The 18,074-nt window shown below is 45.4% G+C and overlaps 1 protein-coding gene across 2 annotated transcripts in view; it reads right to left on the bottom strand.

The window, feature by feature from the left end:
• The window catches only part of HEG1 (heart development protein with EGF like domains 1), an 80,314-nt gene that overhangs the window by 7,014 nt on the left and 55,226 nt on the right, over window positions 1–18,074 (bottom strand). The window contains exons 16-22 of one of the 2 annotated variants that reach the window (XM_014599304.3): window positions 15,507–15,565; window positions 13,364–13,524; window positions 9,979–10,113; window positions 4,337–4,379; window positions 4,174–4,211; window positions 3,281–3,368; window positions 1,466–1,640 (exon numbers count right to left, since the gene is read on the bottom strand). In XM_014599304.3, the coding sequence (XP_014454790.2) occupies window positions 1,466–1,640; window positions 3,281–3,368; window positions 4,174–4,211; window positions 4,337–4,379; window positions 9,979–10,113; window positions 13,364–13,524; window positions 15,507–15,565 (699 nt within the window). The remainder of the gene's footprint in view (window positions 1–1,465; window positions 1,641–3,280; window positions 3,369–4,173; window positions 4,212–4,336; window positions 4,380–9,978; window positions 10,114–13,363; window positions 13,525–15,506; window positions 15,566–18,074) is intronic. The other variant, XM_019480382.2, reaches the window with a different exon arrangement.

Genomic DNA, 18,074 nt, shown 5'->3' with positions numbered 1-18,074 from the left:
GGGTTTAGGTTGTAGCCGTGTTGGTCTAAGGACATAGGCACACAAGGTTCCTTGGGTGAATTTGATATCTTTTATTAGACCAACCCAAATAGTTGGAGAAAAGTTATTAAGCAAGCTTTCGGGTTCAAAAACCCTTCGTCAGGTTAAGTAGCATTTGCATCAGTAATTAAGACAGGAGAGAATTTAGGAACATAGGTGAAGTTTGGGAAACACTTCCACAACCAAAGAAAGCTGCTGCAAAGGGAAGGGCTGTGCACATGAAGACAACAAACACATCTATACAATAAGCTGTGGGGATGCCTTACTTAGCGTGCCCAGGAAGATGGCAGCAGCTGAACTTTCACAGAAAAACAGGACCAGAGAAGGCTCCTATATCATCAGATCTAGTCCCCTGTTGTCACAGGCAATGGGACCAGATCATCTCCTTTGTAAGTAAGCTACTTTATCTACTGGGGCCTAACAGGATCTTTGTTTTCTACAATGTGGATTTTGTGATATTTCCCCATTCTGGGGGCATCTACATGAGACACTTATTGTGGAGTTACCTACTTAGCTCCGCAGTAAAGCATCTCCATCTACACGTGTGGAGATATAAGGCCAGAATAAACTAATTCACTTGGCTGTAGGTTAGTACTACCCAACACAAGTGCTACCCTATGGTGGAGTTATTTACTTCACCACAATGCACATGTAGACAGTGACCAGGCTGGCTAGGGCATGAGCCCTCTACCCGCGTGCTCCACCCAGCCCCTCCCGCAGTACATTGAGCCAGGTCGGAGCAGCTCCAGGCTGGTAGGCTGACTCCTGGGGCTCCCTGCCAGCCAAGGCTGAGCCACCCTAGCTCAACACATTGTGCTCCTGCGCACATGTGTAAACGCTGCACCAGGAGCAATAAACTCCAGAGCAAACTGCACCAGAGTTTATTGCGTCACATTAATATTCATGTGTAGACATGCCCATCGAGTAGCATTAAACCATTGTTTGATCCTGTTGTGAGACTCTTTGTTACTGTAAAATGTACTTATGAAAAATTGGTTTCACCCACCTTGTCAAAACTCCCTTTCCTCGTCATTGGGCATAAAGAGAATTTTCAGAAAAGTCTGTGAAATCCCTCTTAATTTCTAAGTCTCTACTCTTCACTTGGGTTATTTCCCGTAATTGTATATGACTCAATAAACAGGCACTGGGAAAAGGTCATTTGGCCAAAAAAAATGCAAATCAAAAAAAATCTTGCTTTCTGCCCTCTAAAATATCTCCACAGTAAGGCATTCCAGAAGATGTGCCTGATCCTGTTAACTTGACTCATGTGATAAACTCATTCACTTTATAGGGTTGATTTACATGAGTAATGATTCACAGGATTATATGCTTTCCCCACCAAGCTCCCCGCACTCTACTCATGACCTAAGGCACTTGCTTTGTTCTTTTATTACACGTGATGACTACACAACGCAGTTCCAGATACCGAATAATAGACGTCTGTCATCTGCAACAGGTTCTTTGTGCTTCCATTCTCTTGCATTTCTATTGTCTCTCTTCCCCACTCTGGTCCTCGGGGGTTCTTGGGGTACTCAGCGTATGGTGACATTTGGAAATCCCCACTCTTGAAGATGAGTTTGCTTATGTCATTTTTATTCTTTCTGTTTAAGGAGGAGAGAAGGGAAGTTTAAAAGGCAGAATTGACCTTGTTGCCTTCTTGTATTTATGAAAGAATCTAAGGAGCTTTAGCCTTCTTCCTAACTGAAGAGGAGGAAAAATTTTCTTAGGAAATATAGTAAAACCCGGATCATTTGTATCCGGATGGTTCACAAGCCACTTCGCTTGCAATGAAAGATGAGTTGCTCAGGTGTTTGCTGAGAGTTGCTAATCCCAAGCGTGCCGCTCATCATGGCTTCCACGCAGCTGGTCAGGGAAGCAGTGCCCTTTGAAACAGAAGCCACAAGAAGCGGCTGGAGCACCTCGGTGGTCAACACAGCTGTTTGCTGTGACTATACAGATATAGATGAATCTGTAGTCACAGCATACAGCTGTGTGTATATCCCTAGCTAGTTCACAACCCCTCTTCGCAGGTGGGTAAGGCACCTAACTCTGCAAAGTATCCACGTTCGACCAGATATGAGAATCAAGCTACTCGAGGTATGTACATATGAACATATGTGCCTCACAGGTATATGCTACGTTTGTCCCAAATGACTCCAACCTCAAGGTGGGAAAGACTGAGGACAGGCTGGCAGGAGCAGAATAGTTGTTTCATAGTTTCATAGTAGGTAGGGTCAGACGGGACCTGAGCAGATCATCAAGTCTGACCCCCTGCCATGGGCAGGAAAGAGTGCTGGGGTCAAATGACTCTGGCTAGTTGATTGTCTAGCCTCCTTTTGAAGACCCCCAGGGTAAGAGCAAGCAAGAATATACTGTAAACTTCAAGTAAAACCACACATGCATTGGCATTAGCAGATTCAACTGAAAGTAACCTTAGATCCACACTTGCAGATTCACTATGTCCAGATCTCAGAGTACGTGTGTACTCCTCACCCCAAACTTCCCCCAGGAGAGTTTACACAGCTGTTCTGAATAAGTGAATTTTAAAAGAGCACCAAAGCATCCCCACCAGGCAAAAGGACTTTACAAGACTCTCCAAACTGGAGCGGTTCCCAGTTCAACAATGTGCCCCGAAGACGGCAGTGATGCTATACATGCACAACAGCTAAAGGATTGTCTACCCAAGGGATTGAAGGTTATCAAGGAGCTAGAGTGGAAATCAGAGGTGCCGGGTTTTCTTCCTCCCTCCCTTGATGTGGTAAGAGGGAGGCATTCTGCTGTGCAAACGAGAGGCAGCACATGCATGGATGTGCAGAGGCCTACATTTCATGTAGGGTATGAAGCCCATTATGCAGGACCCACATGCTATGGCCGTGAACGTGACGTGTGAGCGGTGGGGTTGGGACTTGGGACCAGGCCAAGGCAGCTGCTTCTAACCCGCTCAAACAGTCTTCCCTCACTTCTTCCAAATTAGCCGGTGTTGCTTTTCCACTGTCACCCCCTGGATTTTAATTTTCTCCACCACTTCCAATAAACACAGCTCAGAGTTATTTGAACTACCTTCTGCGGATTACGTTTCCCCTTAACTGTAAGCACACTGGATCCCTTTGCATCTTCATTAAATCTCCTGTTGACATTACGTTTTAATATCTGCCCATTTATCCTGTCTGGTCTAGGTGCACAGCACAAAGTCAATTAAAATGAACCTTGCAGGATCCAGTGTCTTGCTTCCGGCACTTACCTACAGCAAGTGATTATCAGCGCTATTCCCAGAATGAGCAGAAGTCCACCACCAGCAGCCGCAATTACCACAGTGATTAGCTGATATGCTAAGTACGGAAGAGATACAGGAGATGCTTAGAATGGCAACATTTATAAATATTTAAGCGAGCATATGTATGTCCAGCAGGCAAAGGCATTAAGACTGACTCTCCTTTGTTCAAATGTGACTGAGTAGCATGTTAAATTTTGCTCAGTTCATTTGCCTGGAGCTGGGGAGTCTTTTTGGGAAAAAGCGGGGAAACAGGAACTATTATACTTGGAACAAGAGATCCCCTCGTTGGAACAGTCTGTATTTATGAGCACAAGAGACTTGTAAAATGAAAACTACCAATTTACCTCAAAGTAACATCCTAAGATAGCATCTGTTAGCCCCCTTCCCCTGCCTCCCTAAAATGTTGCAATTTCCCCCCAGGACAGAATTTCTGTTTTCTCATCTGCTTTAATGCAGAACAAAAAAATGATAGCTGGTTCCAGGGTATGAAATTTAGGTCTCCAATTTCCTTGCCCTGGGCAAGAGCTCTATTTTAGGAAACAGGCCAAGAATTTGTCAAGAGTGATGACTGATAGCAGTCATCCAAAGAAAATTGGGCACTGCTTATCACAAGGAGAACAAAGCAGGCTGAAAACATATTAGACCGTCTACACGGTAAACTCCCCATGCTCAGCCCATGCTATGCAGGCCACTCAAACCACAGCGTGGATGCAGCTGTATTGCACAGCACCCCTGCATGCATGGGGATACTGCTCTAGAGCACGTTACATTTACTATGTAGGCACAGCATGACTGCTAGGAGAGAGACGTGCCCACAAGATCCCACCCAGAAATAACCTGAAAGGAAGCTCAATACTTACGGTTTCCACAGTTGAATCCCCCCAAGCCAAATGGGCAGCTGCAAGAGAAAAGAACAGCGGGTTTTAAACATCAGAGCTTTTGCTGTAGCTACATTTTCCGGTAGCAATTTGGAAAGTGGACTCGTGGGGGGAAATGGGCGGAAAGTCACAGCATCTACTGTACCTTACGCAGGTCTCGTTCTCTAGCTTGAACCCATCTTCGCAAGCTGAAAAAAAATGAAGAGAAAGGCCATAAGCATCCTCAGGGGTACGCTTGTCTGTACAGTCCCTCACAAGTTGGAAACAGAACAATTGCAATCCAGGCTGAAGACATCTTAGGCCTTGCCTACATACTAAAGTCACCACGCTCAGCCATGCTAATTAGCCCACTCAAAGCACAGCATGGATGCAGCTGCATTTCTCTCTGTTGAGGTGACAAGCACCCAGGACTGCTCATACATAATGTGAGCAGCAAGAGTGGGACCAGAGTCAGTAGGTGCACTGTGAAGTGGCCAACAGGTGACATATAAAGGAGGAGGTACATATATTTGCTGCCACCTGCAGCAAAACGAAAGCACAGGCACTTAGTACCAATGAGCTGAGCATCACCCATGCCATTCTTGCTCCTTTGAAGGTTTTCAAAGGTTGCAACGAACCCAGCAGACCCCCGGCAAGCACTGTACAAGTATGGCCAACTTTGGACTAGGCACAACAACGCGTTTAATCACGCGTTTACCTTTTCAGAACAAAAGCAGACTTTAATAGGAGCACTCAGCCGTAGATAATCTGTAGACCAGGGTTACCATTTTCACCGGCAACATCTTTACATCAACATCAGAACCTTCTTGGAGAATATATCTATTTCTAGGAAATTCCGTTTCCACCCTGAAACTTTGGCCTCTAGTTTAAAATGATTTTGCTTGATACTCAGTTACTAAATAACCGAATATATATATCTCAATATATTATTAATATATATTATTAATATATTATATATTATTAATAATGTATATTATTAATATATATTGTTATATAAATGTGAATATTTATTTATTTATTTAAACAACCATTATTCATTAAAAAATTGCTTTGTCTTTTAATTAGACTTAAAAATACATTTTGGAATGATAGAATTTTCTGCGGAATTCAAATTCTCATTTCCTGCCTTCTCTACAGTAACCCAGGAATAAGTGGGGAAGCTATTGGACAGGACTGAAAGGTGTCCATAGCATGAGGAATACAATGACTTGTAGTGCTTATTCTGCAGAGGTCTTACTGAACAGAGAGTCTAGTCTGCACAATCTCTACTGTGTTTCTGGTCCAATACTAACGATGATAATATATTAAAAAGTAAATATACACCCCGTTCCACTAGCAGCTGGACAGGACTTCTACTTTTTTGCCGTAGCCCATCAGAAGGTTTATAAAACCAGCTTTAGATATACGGAGAGTTGTTTTATGTTTAACACATTTACTGTTTGAGGTAGCAATGAGCACCCTGCCCTGATACCTGAACATCCCTGCTAAACAATGACCAGCCACGTGTCTGCAGATCCTCCCTGGTGTTTTATAGATCGCTCTCCCTTCCTACAGTGAGGCCCCATGGAGCGAGCTCTCTGCACAGGCAGAGATCAAACAGCATCTCTGTCTCTAAGGTTAAAGCCTACAATCTGCCAAGAAGTGCAGTAAGCAGCCATCCACCAACACCGATCCATTCCTAAGCCCAAGTGCATTATGTGCTTATGCTCCTACATTGTATTCGCCCCCAGTAATTTGACTGATCTAATGATACAATGTTAAGCTCTTATAGAAAGGTTAAGCTTTTGGGGTAAACAGGGTGCAACTATGACTACTACCTTAAAGGAGGACATAAAGCATGTACAATTGGTAATATAGCTGGAGAACGGCTGGGTGTGATAAACGCAGCGGACCAGTGGAGGTCACTGTTAACCTGCAGTAATGCAGCAAAGGCAGGATCTTTGTTTCCTGCTTCTATAAAATGCATTTAACTGTCTCAGTGAGTACCTATCTGTTTATAAACCTGTATCTCAATGTCCAGAGATGCTTGGCATAGAAAGTGGGGGGGAGGCTGAAATTGCACGGCTTGTTTAAGGGATGCTGACAAAATCATAACAGATCAAGAGAGATTTTGCAGCAGAGAGATCTCATAACACCAACTGAGAGCTTCACAGATTGTTCAATGGGCTCATCCAATCTGATCCCCTGCACAACACAAGCCAAAAACTCCCACATTAGTTCTGGCTTCACATCCAGTCGCGGTGCCTGATCATGATTTTTCAAATGGAGACTTCACCAACACACCTGGTAGGTGGCTGCACTGACTGAATCCTTCACTGCTAAAAATCTGCCTCTTATTTCTAGTCTCACTTTGCTTAGCAGCAGCCTCCACCCATTAGACCTTCACCTGCTAGGCTGGAGAGCTTTCCATTATTGAATTGCTGTTCTCCGCAGCCAGTACTTGTGAACTGCGATCACGTCACCTCTTCACCTCTCTTTAACAAGCTAAACAGACTGAGCTCTGGCTCTTTCAATGCCCGATGTGTTTCCTAAGCCTTGCAATTGTTCTTGTGGCTCTTTTCAAACCACTTTTCCATTTAATTGTGGGCACCAGAAGAAGACACTGTACTCCAACAGCTCTGACACTGCTGCCAAATGGAGAGGGAACCACCCTCGTCTCCACCCGATACTCCCGGTTCAGAGAGCCAAGGATGGCACTTCGACCACAGCACTGCTCTCTCCCAGGCTGCTCTCCCCAAAGACAAATGGGTACAGCAGTTGCCGCAGGCCTAGCATCCCTCTGCTGCCAAGAGAGGTGGGCATGGATTAGGGTCCCGGAGGATGGAGCTGCACAGAGAGTCCTGCAGGACACGCACCTCAGGCAGGACTTACTGATATGCAGGGAGCAGGGTCGGGTCCTACACACATCGTTTCAGTATGTCTTTGGGGTTTTGCTTTTTTTTTTAATGCAATGCAGACCTGCAGAGCTCTTTGTGCGAATTTCCGTCCCTACACCCTCTCCTCCGCTCCTTTGAACCCACTCCCAGGCAAGTTAACCTTGCCGCTCTCACCGGGCACGGGCTACTCCGAAATCTCATCTGTGGGGCTTAAAAGCCTAGAGCAGCCAAGCAAGACCTTCAACTCCAATTCTTCTTCTTTTGCCTTTCAATTTTTCCTTTTTTTTTTTTTTTTTTTTTGCCTTTTGTTTCCGAGCTTTGCCACCCTCATCCAGGAAGCGCTCGAGGGGTAAGACTCTTCTGGCTGGGATGAAGAGCTCAAGAGGCTTTCCCTGTTCTGCGCTGGGAGCACTGTTTTCTTGAGGAAGCTACAGCCAGGAGTGGTATTTTTTGTGGCTGCTGTTCCAATAACCACACCCTTGCGATTTCCTTCCTACAACCCTCTTTCCCTTTTAATCCTCCAAACCACACCCAGCTTCCTCTTAAGGATTCCCGGTAGCATAGGACAATAGCCATTTCCCATGGTGGGGAAAACTATAATCGGAATTACCGCTAGTGAGCATTCAGCATCCATCTGAGCCAGACTGACAGCACCCACAGCCAAGGTCAGATGTTCAAACAGTTCCTGTTTAGGCACCTAAAAATAAGGGCTAGTTTTCAAAACAGTTCAGCCTGTGATGCCCTGTCTTTGTCTGACATAATGCCCCTGACGATCAAGCAGGGAGCCATTTCAAAAATCTGAACCACGTAGAGGTGCCTAAATGGAAGCAGAGCCTTTTGAAAATGCAGCCCCAATTTTGAGTGCCGAGACACTGACAATCAACCCAGGAGCTCTTTTGAAAATCGGATTCTCCCCTTATGGAAGATGGATTTCCAGCACCCCCCTCCCTAAACTGGACAACATGGAGGTAAAATCTCCTTGGTACAATGTCCTGGAAAGGCCGAAGGGGGAATTTCACCGAGGCCATCTACAAGCTCACAGAGGCTTCATATTGTCTAAAATGTGGTGACTTGGGGCTAGGGCCATCACATTAGGGAGCCAACAGCAGGGAAGTATGACTGCACCGCACAAAGCAGCCCATCATAGATACATGAGCTAGCTGGGCTATCTGAAACACTGCATTTCTCAGCAGGGTGAGTTACCCTGTGCAGAGCTCTAGGGACACACGACTTAAGCTGCTGGGGTACCCAAATTAGCACAGATATCGCTGCAGCGTACGGCACCGTGCAACGGAGATATACACTCACGCTGTTGCAGCCTTCTAACTGATTGAATGCACCAGTAGATATTTATTTCACAGACTGAATATGAAATAATCCCATCTGTCTGAAGTACTTCAATGACTGGCTAGCACCCTAAGCTGTAGACCACGCCTCTCGGCTGTTCTCCTCAAACCTGTCATACTCCCGGAGTCTGCATCATTTGACAAACAACTTCTGTGTGTGGGAGGCAGGGGGCGGAAGGGGGAAAAGCCACTTTTTTGGATGATTCTATTGCAGTCAAGAAATATTACATATTTTTTTAAGTAGGTTGAACACATTCTCTCCTTCTCCCTCTTCTTTGTTAGAGTCCAGTGGTGCTGATGACCCCATTCCACATATGAGAACTAAACAGGAAAACATTATCACATGTTTTCCAGGGAGGACAGATTGGATGACTTTAAGCTTACTTCAAACCGGACTATATTGGGGAGCGCTGTGTGAAAAGCCACTGCGCCGTTGACTGGAACTTGGCCAACTTACAAGGGCAAGGTTGAGTGTCTACACTCCCCAGGTGAGATTGGAGGCCCTTTGTGCCCAGAATTGTATACATGTAGTCAGCCGCATTTTGATCCCAAAGAGCTTGACGACAAAGATGGGCAAGGGAAACAGAGTAGTAAAGTGTCTTTCTTAAAGAGAAGGGGCTGAGCTAGGATTAAAACCCAGGACTCTTGAGTAGGGTTCGGCATCCACAATGAACCTACAAACTGCCGAACGATCAAAACATGATTAACCCACTAGCTTGGCCAGTTCTTCTCTTTGACCGTCTTGACTTGCCTTCAAACATGCCTTGCCACAGATTTGCATACAATCCCTGTATGAAACATTCAAACTTGACTTGACTTGAAACATGCCTTGCCACAGATTTGCACAATATCTACCACGTGGCAGCTGCTGCTAGTAGCACGAATATACATCAAAACCTACCAAAATCAGATGGCTATAACTGAATAGTCTATAAGGCGACAAAGGGCTTTGATGATCCTGTGAAAAATACTTGGAGCGAAGCAGGGACAAAATGACTATAGTTCCTTTAAAACACAGCGAGTAAGATCTTGTGGTAGAAGCAGTAGTTAAATGATATTGGCTCCTGTCCTTACATTTTTATTACAAGATCTTTTAAAAATAAATTTGCACTCCTTCTCAGCTGCTTGGTCATTTAAGAATATTAAGGATACATAAATATAGCTTACGAATTTCAAATAATTATCTTTCCTTCCCCTGGAGATCAGACAAAACAGAAATAGCTGCACTATGTCATCCCGGCTCTGTGCTGCTGAACTTTTGCCACAGGCATTTCAACCCCCTTTTTTTTTTTCTTTTTTGTCTTTTCACTGGTTCCTTCTGACTCGCACAGCATGCTCCAGAAAGAGATAATATTATTACTGCAGGGAGAGAGATTATATCTTCAATTTCAATGGCAAACTACCATAACGGAGGAAATCTAAGCAGCTAATATTTATTCATAATGTTGAGCTCCTTAGCATGAATAGAAATTAAAAAAAAATAATCCAGACATGAAAAATCATTTCAAATGGAACCAAAAAATGGAGGAGAAACCGAGCAAATGTGGATACATAAAGAACAATACCTCTGCAGGAATGATCCTTCTTGTTGTATTTAAAGTATCCGTTTCTGCACTTACAGACTGCAATGCCATCGACATCTGTGCATTCGGAAGTTTCTTTGTCGCATTCAGGGTCTTTCTGTTCACATAAACCGCCAGCTACCATAAAGACATGGACAAGATCAATACGTTTCCCTGTAAACAGTTACGCACTGATAATTGGGCTTTCCCCATGTATCACATTGAGCTCAGGTATTGCTTTTCCCGTTTTTTACTAATAATTTTCCTAATTTTCCTAATAATTTTTACTAATAATTTTGGAGACAAAGTCATGCTATCTAATGTTGCTATTACTTGTACAATCACTGATGTCAGAGCTATAAGAATAATGGATTTATCAGGTTTCTGGCACTTCTGCGATTTAAAAAAAAAATTGATTAAAGGTCAAATCAAAAAGTTGAAAAAATTATTTGGAGCCAACCAAAACATTTTGTTGTGACCAAAAAAACCGCTTTGTTTCATTTTTGAGCTTTTTCACTTTTTTAGTAAGTAAACTAGAAGGATGTTTCAAAACAAAAAGTCATCTTAAATTAAAGGAAAAGAAACATTTCATGTAGACTATGCGGAAAGCAGTGGGATATTTTGCGGGGGGGGAGGGGTTGCTTTTAAATGCACAATTCAGCAAAACTGACCTAAATACATTAAATATTTCTGTCCCCCTTAATCTGCGCTGCTTACTGAAAGCTGGATCACCTGCTAAAGAAATAATCATTGCTAGAGTGAAGTTTTCCCCGTGTAACTCCCAGTTTGAACTCATAATATTTACTTCCCTTTTGAATGTAGTATCTTGTCTCTTATGTAAGAAAATAGCTTGTGCTGCTGCTAATTCTATTTACCTTTGGACGTGAACTTAGAACACCGAACTTAATGAAATGGAGCCAAAGAATAGGCTGCTCTCTAGACTTGGAAAGCTGGCCTGACACAGCGAGTATTACCATTTCCTATAGCTGGATGCAGGAATTAATGAAGAAGTGCTATGGCCTGCTCAAGGCAGAAGATAAAATTAGGTGACCATAATTGCCTTGTGGCCTCTTTGTAGTCTAGTCTATCTTTGGGTTTTTTGTTTGTTTGGTTGGGTTTTTTGGGAGGGGAGGGCAGGGTTTAAATCCATGTAACAACATTCTCTGAATTTTATACTTAATTTGCCAATGACCAAACCAATTTTTCTTTTGTTTGTCTTGCAGACTTGGACCCAACAGCAAGTTTTTCCAACTTTTGAGTGGTCTCAATCTTTTTGGACTCAAGGCATCCCTCAGAAAATGGCGGTTTTTAGCTCCCCTTTCTTTTCTGACTATGGAAAAATAATAGAGTAATTCTGCTGTGCAGGACTCAGAACGGCCACAACAGAGCAGAATGTTTCTGACACTGTGCCGTCCTATTTGAAATCTCTGGGTTTATAGATTCATAGATGTTAGGGTCGGAAGGGACCTCAACAGATCATCGAGTCCGACCCCCTGCATAGGCAGGAAAGAGTCCTGGGTCTAGAGGACCCCAGCTAGATGCCTATCTAACCTCCTCTTGAAGACCCCCAGGGTAGGGGAGAGCACCACCTCCCTTGGGAGCCCGTTCCAGACCTTGGCCACTCGAACTGTGAAGAAGTTCTTCCTAATGTCCAATCTAAATCTGCTCTCTGCTAGCTTGTGGCCATTATTTCTTGTAACCCCCGGGGGCGCCTTGGTGAGTAGAGCCTCACCAATTCCCTTCTGTGCCCCCATGATGAACTTATAGGCAGCCACAAGGTCGCCTCTCAACCTTCTCTTGCGGAGGCTGAAGAGGTCCAGGTGCCCCAGTCTCTCCTAATAGGGCTTGGCCTGCAAGCCCTTAACCATACGAGTGGCCCTTCTCTGGACCCTCTCCAGGTTATCCACATCCCTCTTGAAGTGCAGCGCCCAGAATTGCATGCAGTACTCCAACTGCGGTCTGACCAGCGCCCGATAGAGGGGAAGTATCACCTCCTTGGTTCTGTTCGTCATGCATCTGCTGATGCACGATAAAGTGCCATTAGCTTTCCTGATGACTTCGTCACACTGCCGACTCATGTTCATTTTGGAGTCCACTGGGACTCCAAGATCCCTTTCCACTTCCGTGCCACCCAGAAGGTCATTTCCTAGGCAGTAGGTGTGCTGGACATTTTTCCTCCCTAGGTGCAGCACTTTGCATTTCTCCTTGTTGAACTGCATCCTGTTGTTTTCTGCCCACTTGTCCAACCTGTCCAGGTCTGCTTGTAGTTGTTCCCTGCCCTCCGGCGTGTCCACTTCTCCCCATAGCTTTGTATCATCTGCAAACTTGGACAGAGTACACTTCACTCCCTCGTCTAAGTCACCGATGAAGACATTGAAGAGTATCGTTTCAAGGACCAAGCCCTGCGAGACCCCACTGCCCACGTCCTTCCAGGTCAATACCGATCCATTATCTTGCAAATCATTTTTGCATAACTAATAGCGCTAGTATTTTGTGGCATCCCATGGCACCCTTGAAAGGTTCTCAATGCAACCCAGGTCTTGCAATGCCAAGACACCCTGGTTGAGAATCAGTGGTCTAGAGCAACATCACAAAGCTCTGGAGACAGAAGCGTCTGATGGAAGTCACTCTTTTAAACACCACTCATTTCATGGGATATCACACCTTTTCATCTTCAAGTTACCACCAAGCACTCAAAAAATTAAGGGTCCCTTCATTTCTGTTGTTATACTGGTCATACAGTACCCAGAGAAGTAAAAATAATTTCCTTTGATGGAATGAATCCCTTGGCATTTGAGGGTCCCTGCATGAATAGTGATTTGCATCTCTCACTTGGGTCCTTTGACAAACATTGTATTCTAGGTTTGCTGCTGGTGGGTGGAGAATTATGCATAGAAACTCACTTTCTGCAGTGGAATGTGTCACTAGAAAAACTGGGAAAGTCCAATGGCAAAGAGACTCGCTAATTGAAGTAGACGAGAACCACTGCAATCAAACCGACCGGAGGATTCTGTATCTCAGTGGGACCCCCATCTGCTCCTCTCCACTTGCATCATTCAGAGAGGTTCAAACCCCACAATCAGAATAAGCCTCCGTGGTTCTTTCATCTGGCTCAGATTCAATGCCGTCTCCCAGAGATGAAAGGACCAGGCACAGTGACCTCAATCCTGTCCTGTAATGTCTCACATATGTGCCTAAGATAAGACTTGAAAATCTGCATTCCCTTTTATACTTCACAAGCTTTAAAATGCCTTCTATTTAAATTATAAACATTTTAAAGGAGCTTTTCAGAAAGCCACCTTTGCTTTTTGTTGTTGTTGTTGAATAAAAGCATATAAAACACTGATCGTTTGCCACCCTGGTCACGATGAATCCAGATGTTATTTACCTGTGTGCAGCTGCATAAGGCTTGAGATGAAATGGCAGGTTTCAGGAGTGGATTTGCAAGCTCTGGCATAGTTTTGTAAATTGGTACGAATGTCCTTGAGCGTCACATTGGAGGCTAACGAGAAGGTGGTTTGGACTGAAACACGGACAGAATTTGACTCCCTGCCAGACAGACGCACACAAAAAAAAGACAGCCTTGATCATTTTACACTGTCAGTATAGTCCACATAGCTTGCTATTATGAATAGGGGCAATACCCAGAGGAGATACCGCATATTGAAAGAACTGGGTAATCATCAATTGATTAATCCATTCCTATACCAACTTGGTGCTGTCTTTAAACCCACTCTATAGACATGATCACGGATCCTGGTTCTCTCTGTTTAAACATTGCTAATTTTTTTATTAAAAAAAAATTGCAAATTCTCTGATTAAACCCCCCCCAACTCTGCGATTAAAATGAAATGCCACCATATAGAGAGGTATCAATGGGACACAATGTTTTATTGATACATTTACAATTTTAAAGCAGTGCAGAAGCCTACCAATGCCTCAATCACTGTAATAAAATTAATTCTAGGTACTGATAAATTTGGGTATTTGGTTTGGGGTTTTTATCATGAAAAATCAGAGCTCCCCCTGTCCCCTTCACTCAGCAGGACACAGGTCCCAGCCCCTCACTCTCCACCCACAGCCCCCCACATCCCCCCAGCTCTGCTGAAGGGGGCCCCCAGCTGCCAGGGCTAAGGGGCCAGGGACCCGGGTCCGCAGCCCCCTGCTCCCTGCAGCAGCGCGAAGCCCCAGCTGCCACCTGCGGGAGGTGGCAGTGGCTGTGCGGAGCCTGGCTCCCCTTCCCCTGTGGGCAGCACGGCCAGACTGGAGTCCATGAGGAGGGTAGGTGCGGGCTGGCTGCTGCAGGCTTGGGGTCCCCATCAGGCTGCCCTCCCCCGGGGCCTCCACAGCCCAGGGCCAGTTGGGGAAGCTCAGTGCCACCACTGGGAGCTCTGCACCACCATGGCAAGGCCCCCCCTGCCCGCCCGGCAGCAGCAAGGGGCACAACTCCGCACCACCAACCGCGCTGCTACTGGGCGGGCAAGGGGCGCCTTGCCAGGGTGGCATGGGGTTTGCAGTGGCAAGGAGTTTCCCTGCCTGGCCCCACTTTGCCCTGCTGCACCAGGTCCTGCCTGCTGTGCTGCGGAGGCCCTGGGGAGAAGGCAGCATGGCGGGGAGCCCGAGCCCGCAGCAGGAAGCTCACCTCTGCCCCGTGTGCAAATCTGTGTCCCCCATACTCTCCCAGGAGTGCACGCAGCAATGGGGAGCCAGCCCTGCCCCCCAGATGAGCTGCCCATAGCCCCATCCCACTCCCCGCCCTGTGGCAATGCGTTTGAGCCCCGAGCCCAAGACCCATGCACTGCCCCAACTGGGCACCAAACCCAGCCCAACTCTCTCCCTCCCTCCCTATGGGGGCCTCAATCCCTCCTCCCCCCACCAGACTTACCTGCAGGAGTTGCTCTCCGGCAGTCATGTGCATGCGTGAGTGTCTGACCGCTGTCCCCGCCCCCCCAGTGGGAACTCTGCCCGGCTGCACAGAGCTCTTTGCAAAAGTGGAAAGTGTGTTTCTCCATTAAATTGAAAAATCCGCATTTTTCTTGTTTAAAAAGGAAAATCTGCATTTTTTCCATGGGAAATAGAAAACCCGGGTCCCTGGACATGATAAACATACACCCAAAGGGCCCAATTCTGCCTTAAACTGGATACTAGGATTTGTGCTGAAGTCAGTGGAAGGAATTACTCACAGGGGCTGGGGCAGGGCAGGTCAAGGGACATTGAGGGCCTGATTTTAAAAACTGACCACCACGCTGGGATTGCTCAGCACCTCTGGGATTGCTAAATCACAGGCTATAAGTGACTTAGCCAGAGCCACAGACCAAGTCAGTAGCAGAGCCACGAGTAGTACAAACTTCCAGCCCCATGGTCAGCCTCTAGGTGCACGAACTCTATGTTATCTATCAATCTGCTGTAGACACTGCCTCAAACTGCAAGGTTGGATCCAGACCCACACTGCCCCATGCTTTGAGGCTGCCGAGAAGAAAGAGGTTGGTTCTCACTCATTCCCAGGGAACATATTTTGTTGCATCCCTTACCTTACAGCTTTAACGATGGAGTGGTGATAGCCAGGCAGCGTTGAGAGAGACACGTCCAGCTGAAGAAAAGAATGGACAATCTGTTACCGCGCATGAATTCAACGGGGATCTCTGAACTTAGCCACAACCTCCTATTGCAGTTGCAAAGCGGTGTCTTCACACTGTCACCAAGGGAAAGATGAAGTCGCTGTGCCGCTCTAGATATGCGTAAACACCTACAAGCATCTCTTTTGAGCAGCCCGTGACATAGCGAGGCAAAAGCTCTGCGGAGAGCAATGCCCTTGGATGCTGCTCATCCACCAAGGAGCCTCCTACCAAGCTCCAGCCCCACGCTAACAGTCAGAGACTCAGCCATTTATTTTGCATAGAGACCTGCTACATCCGGGGTGGTTGCAATTTCATCTCCCTGATGCTTTCTGAACGTCATCAGACACACCACCTTGTCTGATAAACTGTTGTGGTGAACCGTGGTAACCAAAGTCCACTAACGAGCTGATAAAATGTTCCAAAGATAATAAGTTAGCTGGGAGGCTGGAGCTCCGTCCCTGGCAGGAGTGATGTGTCATCTTTTCAAAACAATTTGAACATGAGGTTGAACATGTGTGAAATTTGCTGCTGAATCTGGGGGAAGCCAGCATATTGCTCCTGGGCTTGACTCCAGAGTCACCCTAAAGCTTTTTAAAACCTTACGCTGGGAAAATGCAGTATAACAAGACAGCAACAGGAAGGGGAGATGGTACTTCAGCCTGTCCATGAAGACAAGCCCCATTGCCCTGTGAACTTTCTGCAGGGTCTTCGGTACAGAATCATAGAAAATTCGAGTTGGAAAGGACCTCAGGAGATCATCTAGGCCAACCCCCTGATTAAAGCAGGACCGGCCCCAACTACAACCTTAGCCTAACTCCTTCAAGCTTTCCTAAAACAGGACCTTTCCAGGGATGGTTTCAAGGCATGGCGGTACAGGAAATATGCAGATAAATATCAGCTCTGTTTATTTCCTGCCTGAGCAACCCATCCCCTAAAGGGGAAAGAAGGAAGCTAATAACATAAATTCCACATAAAACAAAAGAGAGGAAAGGGCTTCTTTTTTGTTCTGTATCTCAGTAGCGATGCTGGCTCCCCAGGTCGGTAATCAGCAATGATTTTTGCCTTTCCAAAAAGCTGGACAGCTTTGAATGGACTGACCTGACCATCGGTATTACTGGGCTGGATGCAATCGCCAAATATGACAGATATCTGCGCTCTTCTGCAAATTAGTAGTAGTAGTAATATAATATTATACTATACTATAATAAGTATATTAATATTATGTATAATATATTCTACATTATACATTAATATATGTAATATGTATTCATATTAATAAAAATATTTGTAATATTATACTATTCTATATATCTTCATCATCATATATGCCTAGGAGCCCAAGCCCCACTGTGTTAGGCACTGAATAAACACAGAACAAAAAGATTCTCTGCCCTGACGACTCCCTTGTCTCTCTCCTAACACAAACGTACTCAGTCAGGAGGGTCTGGTACACCATTTTACAGTCTTTAGCATCAGGCATACTTGCAACGGAAAAGAAAAAGACAAATACCATATTTACTTGAATACCAGATGAGGTGTCCCTGCCCCCACTGCCCCAGTTAGCGTGGGGAAAAAAAACCCTGGTTTTATAATCACATACAAGGAAACCTCACTAAATACATTGTCTATTATTAAACTGCTGCCAAAAGCAACATATGCTTAGCAATGGAAACCAACTATGTAGCTGATTAAATGCAGCCAACACTGAGCATGACTATGAGACATATGGCCCACACTGAGCAAACATACTGATGGGAACTTTTTTTTGTGGGTGGACCTTAAAAAAAATGGAGAGTTTCTTCCCCAGGAGGGAACAAGCTGGGCCTGGAAGTACTGCAATACACCCTCCCCTGGTGTATTGCTGATGTGAACCTACTTTTTATTTTTTTTTAATTTCATACCCTGGGCCAAATCAGTTTTGAATTCTATCAACTGAGCAGAGCTCAACTGTCCAAGTCTGTGTGGAGCTACCAAGTATCCTCATCATTCTGGGACTTCAGATACTCTCAAATCCATGGCAGGCATCCTATGTGCAAGCCTCAACCCGTAGGTCTTGGGAGTTCAGATGCCCCCCAGTGTCAGGGGCAAAAGGCTGAAGGAGCAAGCTAGAGGGAAAGCCCAAGAGCAATCCCCCATCACCATAAATTGTGTAGCCGAGTTCTTCCCATTGGCAGGCTATAGTAGGATTTTGCAGGGTTGCCCACCCACAAGGCAATGGACAGGTCTCCACTCTCAACTATACCAAGTCATTCAAGCCTGGGAAGAAGGGGATCTCCCCTACCATTTCTATAAAACTACCTGGCCTAAAGCCATCATTATGGTATTTCCGTAAAGATAGGTTAATGCAACTCATCTAAATAAGATGCATAGCAGTGCCCTTTAAGCGCAGGCACCCTCACCACAACTCTTTTGCAAGTCATGGTGAACCACAATATGGCATACATTTTTACTTCCTCCTCACTTCCACAGCTGAGCTGTGCC

Source organism: Alligator mississippiensis, chromosome 4 (assembly GCF_030867095.1).
Source record: "Alligator mississippiensis isolate rAllMis1 chromosome 4, rAllMis1, whole genome shotgun sequence".
NCBI classification, from domain to species: Eukaryota; Metazoa; Chordata; order Crocodylia; family Alligatoridae; genus Alligator; species Alligator mississippiensis.
Note: the sequence above shows the minus strand (reverse complement) of the source record. Positions and strands in the feature narration are given on the sequence as shown.